The sequence below is a fragment of the Elephas maximus genome, chromosome 3 (assembly GCF_024166365.1).
Source record: "Elephas maximus indicus isolate mEleMax1 chromosome 3, mEleMax1 primary haplotype, whole genome shotgun sequence".
NCBI lineage: Eukaryota > Metazoa > Chordata > Mammalia > Proboscidea > Elephantidae > Elephas > Elephas maximus.
The window spans coordinates 87,921,771-87,931,275 of record NC_064821.1 but is presented as its reverse complement, the minus strand read 5'-3'; the positions used below and the strand labels follow the sequence as shown (position 1 = coordinate 87,931,275).

At 44.4% G+C, this 9,505-nt stretch overlaps 1 protein-coding gene across 1 annotated transcript; it reads left to right on the top strand.

The window, feature by feature from the left end:
- Positions 1-720: 720 nt before the first annotated feature.
- On the top strand, positions 721-9,466 carry PRDX1 (peroxiredoxin 1). Its single transcript, XM_049879144.1, has 6 exons — positions 721-821; positions 2,491-2,607; positions 4,715-4,868; positions 5,228-5,350; positions 5,579-5,709; positions 9,096-9,466. The coding sequence occupies exons 2-6, from the start codon at positions 2,502-2,504 to the stop codon at positions 9,179-9,181; spliced, it is 600 nt and encodes a 199-aa protein (XP_049735101.1). The 5' UTR covers positions 721-821; positions 2,491-2,501; the 3' UTR covers positions 9,182-9,466.
- The last annotated feature ends 39 nt before the right edge of the window (positions 9,467-9,505 follow it).

Sequence of the window (9,505 nt, the reverse complement as noted above, 5' to 3'; positions counted from 1 at the left end):
GCTATTTTTTATGGAACATTTTATGCACAAACTATCAAATGGGAAACTAATTTGCTCTGTAAACTGTAACCCAATGCACAATTAAAAAAACAAAATCATAAGGCTTTTAATTCAGGGAATTGACTACAGAGCCCTGGTTTTTAAATCACAAATCCAAGGAGTGACATGATCACATTTCAATAAGATTCCCTTCAGCTATAGTGGAAGGAATGGATGGGAGATGGAAAACAGCTCAGCCAATAATCGGAATAATAAAGCGGCTTTATATTTTTATCCAAGGTACAGAAACCAGGGATACTAGTCATCTGGCAGACGCTGCGGTGACTGGGACGATTTGAGAAGTATTTAGATACTTCTCTCAGGGCTTGGTGTGTAGTTCCCAGGATGTCCTCCGTGAGCGACAGCGAGGACCCTTAATCTGGTTTGCGCTTTAAGGGCACAGCGCGCAAGGGGTCCTAGAAGTAAAGGAATCCCGGCCCCCATTGAGATCATAAATTAATTGAGGACTTTGGGCTTGAGGGCGGCCGAGAGTGCATCCCACTCTCCGACCTCAGCCGTTGGTGGCGGCAGTGATGACTGGGGGCGATTAGTACTATCTGCGACCACTCCCGCCCCTCAGCGAGGGGAAGTGCTGAGTCATTCTGGCGAGGCGCGATGGGACCCGACTGCGAGTGGGGCAGATTCCCCCTCCCTCTCCTCCTCCTGCACCCCCGGCCCACGCCGACTCTCGCGAGAGCCCAAGAAACTATAAAGGCAGCGCCCCACGCAAGCTCCGCAAATTCTTTTCCTGGCTGATCTTGGTGCCTTCTGTTTTGCAACTGGTGAGTCTCTAGGTAGCTTGGCCTCGCGAACCCCCCCACCTGTTGCTACTTTCTGCTCTCTTGCTTTTCTCCGGGGCTCACATAGTCTCTGTTGGAGGCGCCGTGACCGGCGAGGCGGCCCGCGGGGGCCTGGCGCCTGAAAGTGTTTGGGCGGTCCCCTCACCCCGCGTTGCGCATCTCCTTGTGCTTTCGGGGACTGGTTGAGCCCCGAGGCTTACACCCGCTCCAGTCTCTTTCCCTCGAGCAAAGTGTGCTGGTTGGCTTGGCGCGCGGCTGGGTGAGGCGGCGTGGGAGCTCCACGGCTAGCCTCCTGCGAGGCAGGGCGGGTTCGGGAAGCTTCTGGAGTGGACCTAGAACCAGAGCTGTGGCTGCAGAAGGTTACCCGTAATCGGTCTTTGTGTGGTAGAGGTGAAAGCGGCCCCGGTCTTCAGCTGTGATTTGCTGTGAGGTTTTCCCAAATTCCCTCGCTGAAGAATGCGCAATCTTTTCTGCTGGCGATTTCCGAACTACTAGGATGAGGGTGACGTTGGGAGCGGCAAGAAGGTACCTGAACTGGGCTTTGCAGGCGTGGCCCTCTCTAGGGGGTTTGGGAGCGTGTCTCCTGAGGGCGCCGCACCGACCGGAAGTCCAGCAGACTTTCCTCTTGGTTGGTCGGGCTTTTGTGGTGTTGGGGTCACCTGGAAAAACAGGTTTGGACGAGAAGCCTGTTTCTCTTAGGGCCACACCCCGTCGCCAAGTTGCAGCGTACCTTACGGTTTCTTTGTTAAAGGGTGTTAAAATAGTTTTTATTTTATACAGGCTGTGAAACCTTTGCGAAGATCGATTCTAGGCATGCGCACAACGTTTCCTTTGATTGTATTATGAACCGAGAACTTTGGGCATTACGGGAAAATTAGTTTCTTAGGGTTTTCAAACCGGTAACTTAATTGAGTTAAATCTTAACTCCTTATCTTGGTATTGATCTGGGCGAATCCAATGCATTAAACTGAACTCTTGATGGCACTGATTTTTCTTCCGGGATCTCGGCCCCGAGGCCAGACACCCATTTTGAAAAGACTTCTAGGGCTAAATCCAATACCTAAAGTTTTTAAATTGAGCAGATGCCAGAATCTTGGTCTGGATTGGCTTTAGGGCGTGTGCTTTCTTGGGCACATCCACCTGGAGAAAGTTCCAGTGCACTTTACATCTTATAGATGGAGGTGCAGTCGGCAGAAAGGCAACATGAGGGCTTGTGGGAGTCAGGCAATCAGCGTTGGTGGCTTTGTGCATTGTGTACTTGGGTTCTGGTTTGAGAGTCTCTACCTTATCCCTCCCTTCTCGGTGCTTCTGTATAATGAAAAGGCAGAAGAAAATGCCGGTTCATAATGTCTCAGAAAAGGTGACTTCGACTTACTAAAAAATTGTCCTTTTTAGATGAAAACAAAGACTGAGATTTCAGAGACTTTTGTAACATCTGGGTTTGGTCCAGAAATTAGAAAGCTCAGATTGTGGCCCTTCCATTGTGACTCTTGGCTGCTGGCTTGCATTACTAATGATAAAAATTTTGTGTTCAGGACCACTGGACCTGATTGTTCTTGGTTCTACCACTAAGTCCCTAAGTAGGTGAGAGCTACCTTGTATCTAAAAAGACAAGACTTGTTTTTAATTCATTTTCTTTTATCTTTTCCAGCTGATAACAAGATGTCTTCAGGAGCTGCTAAAATTGGGCACCCTGCCCCCAACTTCAAAGCTACAGCCGTTATGCCAGATGGTCAGTTCAAAGATATCAGCTTGTCTGACTACAAAGGTAAGAGTAATTACATGGGATTCATTATAATGGAATTATGATCCAGAGATAACTTGTTAAATTTTGGTATCTGTTACATTTGATTCTAAAATTCTTTGTATCTCCCAGGACAAGGCCTTTAGGGCAGGATTCTGTTACCTTTATGCTGAAGCAAAAGAGTGATGATCAGTGTTTACAGAATAGATATTGTAGGTTCAGACTTCTTCTGGAGAAGGCACATGCTTCATTATATGTAACCATATTAGGTCAATTTGATTTTCTCAGTACTTCTGAATTGTTTTCATTATCATCTCTTCTGTTAAGACGCCTGGCCAGGCCCAGTGGTTAAGAGCTTGCCTGCTAACCAAAAGGTTGGGAGTTCAAATCCACTAGCCCCTCCTGGAAACCCTGTGGAGCAGTTCTACTCTGTCCTGTAGGGTTGCTGGTGAGTCGGAATCAACTTGATGTCAACGGGTTTGCTTTTTTTGCTATATTCTCAAGTCTTTGGGCTATGATACAGCTTAGTGGTCATTTGTGAAATGTGTGTGTCACAGCCATTACGTTATTAGGCAGAGGGCTCAGGCCCATTCCCTTGACTGTTTTTGCCGCCCCCGCCCCCCCGCGCCAGAGAAGAGTTGATGTCACAGCTGAAACAACTCCCCTTAGTTACGTGCAGACACTTGGCAGTCTCTAATGAGGCCATTCCTTTCTTGCAGTCCCAGAGCACCTGGGTCTTCTGGGATAAAGATTTCTTAGAATGCAAACCTCGAACTCAAGTGTACTTCCCTTAGTGGTGTAGTAATTGGTTCTTGGAGTTGGCTTTTGGGTAGAACTTTTAACTAGGTTTCCTAACACGTCGCACTTGTTCGATGGTGATGAGAGCAAGTAAGTGGGGCCCTGTGGAGGGAAGCTTCTCCTGACAAAGTAAGTAACACCAGAGGTACGTGACCCTGGCCCAAGAGTATAGGCATTAGGTCTAGGAGGAGCAGCTCTCTGCCCTCCAGGGCTTGATCTGCTGAGGCTTCAAAGTGCTTGTTAGGTAAAGCCCTGGAGGAGTTATTTAGATGAGTCAGCTTCTAGTTACTTTCCTTTTCAAAGTAAATGTCAAAAAAAAAGGCTACCTGGGAATAAAGTAAATGTTTGGAGTTGTTCCATAGCTCAGCACGTTAGGTGTGGTAAGAGACTTCCTGGACAGTTTGAAGGTCTACTTCAACTGGTAATCTGAGTGACCAGTAAAATTCCAGTTAGAAGTTGTGTTAACCTACCGGGACTTTTGAAACTTTGTTTATAAGATTTTTATTTCTTGTCCTGTCAGGTTTGTTAGGAACGAGTTTGTGGCGATTGAGGTCCTTAAAGGTCCTTACCGGTCCCATCACTATGGTTCATTGTGAAAGACGTACAAAGGCTGACTTCCTTTTGTTGGTTTCTTGTCACCTGTCAGCAGAGAGCTCAGCAATTCAGCTCTGGGCACTCTTCTAAGCATTGGCAATATGCCACCCAGTTAAAAGTGATAATTGCGTTTTGCTTTCCTTCATTGGAGTAAGAACGTGGTGTTTATACTCTTGCCTTAACTAACCGTAGGAGTAGATAGAGGTTATAGGAGTTACAGTTGGCAGCTAATGAGGAGGCAGGAGAATAAAGCATGGAGCTAGAAAGAATTTTTTCTCATTCAGATGTATGAGTCTCCAGGCCCTCCTGCTGCAACAAGTTCTAAAATAGATGCTAGGAGACAGCTATGTTGAGTCGTCTTGCCCGGGCTTTGAATCTGTTCGTTCTGGTTCAAACCCCTATTGAGAATTGCATTTTTAACAAGTTCCAGGTGATGCTGATGTTGCTGGTTAGGGACCATGCCAGAACCACTAGTACATCAGTGGTTCTCAAAATCTATTACACGTAAGGATCATCTGTGGATATTGTGAAAGTGTAGGGCCTGATTCAGTATATCTGCGGTGGAAATGAAAATTCTCAGCAGGGGTTCAAACCAGAATGAACTGGTTTGAAGCCCTGGTCTTGTCATTTAACAATTGTGTGTCTGCCATCAACTTAATAAGAAAGGCTTTTTCATAGGAAATGTATCCTTAGCTTTTCGTTCTCTGTAAGGCTAACCTGAGGATTCTTTCCTTTTCAGGAAAATATATTGTGTTCTTTTTTTATCCTCTTGACTTCACCTTTGTGTGCCCTACGGAGATCATTGCTTTTAGTGACAGGGCAGAAGAATTTAAGAAACTCAACTGCCAAGTGATTGGTGCTTCCGTGGATTCTCACTTCTGTCATCTGGCTTGGTAAATGTCTTTGTCTGTTTGGCATGTGGACTTACTAACTAAGCAGCAATTGGGAGACATTGGCAATAGACTTTCTCAAGTTTTGACTTCTGGCTCCTTGTAGACAGAGTACAAAGGCTCTTGACTTCTTGTTGCTTTCTTGTTACTTGGCAGCAGAGAAGAAGCAGCTTGAGTTGCAGCTGAGCATGTTCTGGTGATCTTTACTGTCTTCAGCCATTCACTTTGCTGCTAGAAAGACTTTTGAGTATTGGGAGAGTTAGATAAGAGCATGGGAAAGAGGAAGGAATGGGTACAGTTAATGCTGTGGCTACACAAGGCTTTAAATGAATGCAATTGTATGTGTGTGCCTTTTGCTGTAGGATCAACACACCCAAGAAACAAGGAGGGCTGGGACCCATGAATATTCCTTTGGTATCAGACCCCAAACGCACCATTGCTCAGGACTATGGGGTCTTAAAGGCAGATGAAGGCATCTCATTCAGGTAAATACCTGCTGGGGGGCTGGCATTCATCGGGAGAATTGTTGGATTGGCTGAGAGGCATTTATTTGGAGAAGACTAGGCCCTGATCTGCAGATACTCCTGCCTCATTGTATTTCTCATGCAGGGGCCGCCTCACTAAGGGCAAGGCAAGTTCAAGTCTTTGAGACCTGTGCCATTTCCTCAGCAAATTACTAAACCTGTACTGCCTAATTCTTCAATCTCTTCCAGGGGCCTCTTCATCATTGATGATAAAGGGATCCTCCGGCAGATCACTGTAAATGACCTCCCCGTCGGCCGCTCTGTGGATGAAACTCTAAGACTAGTTCAGGCCTTCCAGTTCACTGACAAACATGGAGAAGGTGAGCCAGATGTCTGATGACTGGACAGCAGAATCGTGGTGGTATGGTGGGAAAGGTGGCGGAACAAAATTTGTCAGATAAAGAAAGAAAAGTGATTATGTCTCATCAAAAAATAGAAATCTCTGTATTACTATGGGTTGAGGAGGTGTGGGGATAATGGAAAAACTTGGGAAGAATATAAAGGCTTTTTGATTCAAGTGAATACTCTTTGCTTCTGCCCTGCTCGTTTAGAATCACTCACTGCTGCAGATTTTACTTAGTGGAGTGTAGGAGGATCCCTGAGTATGTTGGAGCAAAACAAAAGACTGAGAATCGCATCTAGAGATGAAGCCATTTTGACAAGTGTTGAGGGGAAGAGCTTACTCTCTAGTCCTATTATATTGGGATTTTTGAAATATATAAAGGTGATATTGAACGCTCTGAAAATTGGAAAATAAAAATAGAACCAAGATAATAACTTAACCCAAGGGTAGTTAGGTAGATAGATGTAGTTACTACATTTATTTTCATGTAACGTCTATTTTTTAAAAGTTCATTTTGTTGTACGATTGTATTTGTAGAATCAGTTTTCGTATATAAAGTTTACATAAATGTTTTAATGTAAAAATGTTTAAAAAGTGGGAAGGAGTAGATGAGATATCTATATTCTCGGACGTGTCAGGATCAAAGGCGGTTTTCGTAAGTCTGTTTCTACAAAACCTAAACGTGACCAAGCACATTCAGCTTTTGATTTTTTGTCTAGCATTGCTAGAGTATGAGCCTTTCCTTTCCTATTGCCCCAGAAATAGTAGTCCTGTCCTTATGTGCCCGCATTGCAGTGTTGTGATGAAGCAGAGCCCCATTTGGTTTTAGCTTTGGAGTTGTAAGACCGTAGCTTTTTTTTTTTTTCTCTTTCTCCGAGTGCATCTGTTGCTGGAGTGAGACAACGTTATCCAAGTGAGTTAGCTTAGTTTTTAAGGGCTCAGGTCCTGGTGCTAGGTATGTAGGAGAATGGGGGGTCTTGACCCATCCCAAGCTTAATGTAATTATGTACAAGGTAATTGTGATCAAATGTTACTGACTTCAGATCAAGGGCACAGACAGTTTTGGCTGAGCTTTCTATGACCTGGGACAAATTTCTTCCCTTACTACATCTCATTTTTTTTCCTCTGGAAGATGAGCAATTCACACTAGCGTTCTCAGATCCATTTTAGCTCTGATCTTGTCAAGAGATGAAGAAATTGAGTCTAAATAAGTGGTTTTTGTTAGAGGGACCCAAAAGTGGTTAGAGTGAACGGCTGAATAATAGGGTCAGTGAGCACTGATACCAAGAGGCACCATTTGCAGAAGCATGTCTGGGTTTTAGCCTGGCTGATTGAAGGAGCAGGCACCTGAGGCTGCCCCCTGCTGGGGGATGAGGTTCAGCACAGAGGCAAGAAGGAAGGGGAGTGGCAAAGTCAGCCATTTCCTGGACTTTCCTAGGGCCTTGCATATAGGTTAGACTCTTTTGAACCCTAGCTTGTGACACTGTAAAACTTGCTTCTTTGTATTTTGTATTGGTTTCTGCTACCCCCTATTCCATTAGTTCTGACACAGTCTTTTATGGCTTGTCCCCATTTGAGAGCCTATGAATGCTGTAATGTTTGACAAATAATATCTCTATTACTAAGGACCGGTAAACCAATACTTAACCACACCATTTATTCGTCGTAAATGGTAGAATTGAGATCCAAATTCACATTTTTTTTTTTTTGGTAATTAAAAGTGTTGGAAAAGACATTGCTTAGGACCTTCTGTGTTGGAACCGTTCTCATACTGGAGTTACTGTGACTGGTATCATTTCCTCCTGCACTTTTAAAAAGCTGGTTCATGTGGAACTAACTGTACTAGCTCTGGTGGGCACCATATTGATTCTGATAAACATCTCTGTTGATCTTTCTGCCTGTCACTAAAACTGGTGTGGTTGTAAGCGCTATGAGGCCCAAGCACCAAGGAAACTGAGTTAGCAAGGTCATCCTTTCTGGTTCGTTATACTTCATACTAAGCTGTGAGACGCAGCTGTTTGTGTCATGATTTATAATTGGGCTATTCTAAAGCTCTGTGTTCTCCTAGGCAGAGGAGTATTTTTTGGTACCCCTTTAGTACCTAATGCCAAGCTTCCATCTGGCCCCTTTACAGGAGCAGATTGCCAGGTCTTCTGTCCTGCAGAGCTTCTCTGGTGGGTTTGAACCGCTGGCGTTTTCAGTTAGCAGCCTAACCATTGCGCCACCAGGGCTCCATTGTTGATGCTTAAAAAAGGGACCTGTATTTTAACCGTTTGATGTTAGCGCAAATACCTATAACTATTAAATGGAGATTTCAAGAAAGTAATGGTAGCTGGGTCTGCTACTTAGCTCTTGTTCCATTAATACATTGCCCAGAAAGCTGGTTTTAGAGTCTAATAGCATATGAAGCTATATGACATCTTCCAACATAAAGGGGCTTTCCTCTCTTACTTGAGCAAGTGAGACTCTTAACTGCTGTATTACTGGACTTCAGTGACAACGTGTTTTGTAGAAGACAAAACAGCAAATCAGATAATGGCTTGAAGTCCTTTTGCCTCGCTTTCCTCAGGCTAGCTCAAGGAGTATAGCTAGGTCAGCATTGTAGGAAATGGTTGAAGGCTATACTTCCTGCAGTGTGTGAAAGTATCTAAACCCTGACCTTTTACTTAGCAAAGAGGAGAAGGTGTTTTTACTTAGTGAGACAAGATGGGCCTTCTGTGGAGGGTCCTGCCCCTTGTAGTTCACGCTGTCCAGTTTGGCAGAGTTGAAAGGTGTAGGGCAGGCATCGTCTGCCTGGGGAGGCAGACCGGTTACTGTCTTGAGATCTCTGAACTTCTTCCAGAGGAAAGTAGCAGCTTCATTTTAAAGGCTTAAGAAATACAAGCTTTCAAGGACTGCTTTGGGACCCAGTCCCAGCTTGACTTTTTAGTTTGTTTCTTTTGTGGGTATGGGGAAGTTAGGGCAAATCATTTACCTTTTTTTTTTTTTTGAAAAGCAGTATCTGAAGCACAGATAAAAGCATGGAGAATATTAATAAGCATTTGCCTACCTATCTTAATATTTTGCCATATTTGCTTTTGGACAGATTTTTTTTTAGAACACAGCATAATAATTGAAATTCTTGTTACTTTAAATTTCAGGCGTACCTCATGAATAAATTCAGTAGAATAGTATATTAGGGTTCTGGTGAGGATTAGATTATGGTTCTAGTTAACCTTGGACTGAAAAGGCTGAATGATCTCTAACATTGCAGGACAGGCTCCTTGGGCTGAGGTCTGGCTTTGAGGTGGTCCTTTGTTCGTGGGAGGAGGGTGGTACCCACCACTGAGCTGGTTACTGATGAGAAGCATCTTTCTCTTACAGTGTGCCCAGCTGGCTGGAAGCCTGGCAGTGATACCATCAAGCCTGACGTCCAGAAAAGCAAAGAGTATTTCTCCAAGCAGAAATGAGCATGGGGCCATTTTAGTGCTGGGCTGCAGTGGGCACCCTTGAGAACAAAAGCCTCTTTTGTACTTCTCTTCATGCATAAAACACAAAGCCTTATACTTGGCTGAGACCTGATATGTGATAGATATAGACCTTTCCTGCAGGGGTGGGAGAGGCCAGCCTTTCTTCACCCTGGTGGAAATGGCCTGAGCTGTGCTGTGGGACAGGCCAGCTAATGTGTTTCGTGTACCAGTAGTGGAGCATGAGCCCATTGATCTTTTGTAGTTTCTATTAAATTTGAACCAAGACCTTGATGGTTCTTCATTTTAGGGGGTATCTGCCTTTAT

Coding starts and splice junctions, on each gene's coding strand:
- PRDX1 (XM_049879144.1), top strand. CDS start 2,502: ATGTCTTCAGGAGCTGCTAAAATTGGGCACCCTGCCCCCAACTTCAAA. Junction 5,351..5,578: donor GATGAAGGCATCTCATTCAG/GTAAATACCTGC, acceptor AATCTCTTCCAG/GGGCCTCTTCATCATTGATG. Junction 5,710..9,095: donor CACTGACAAACATGGAGAAG/GTGAGCCAGATG, acceptor TTTCTCTTACAG/TGTGCCCAGCTGGCTGGAAG.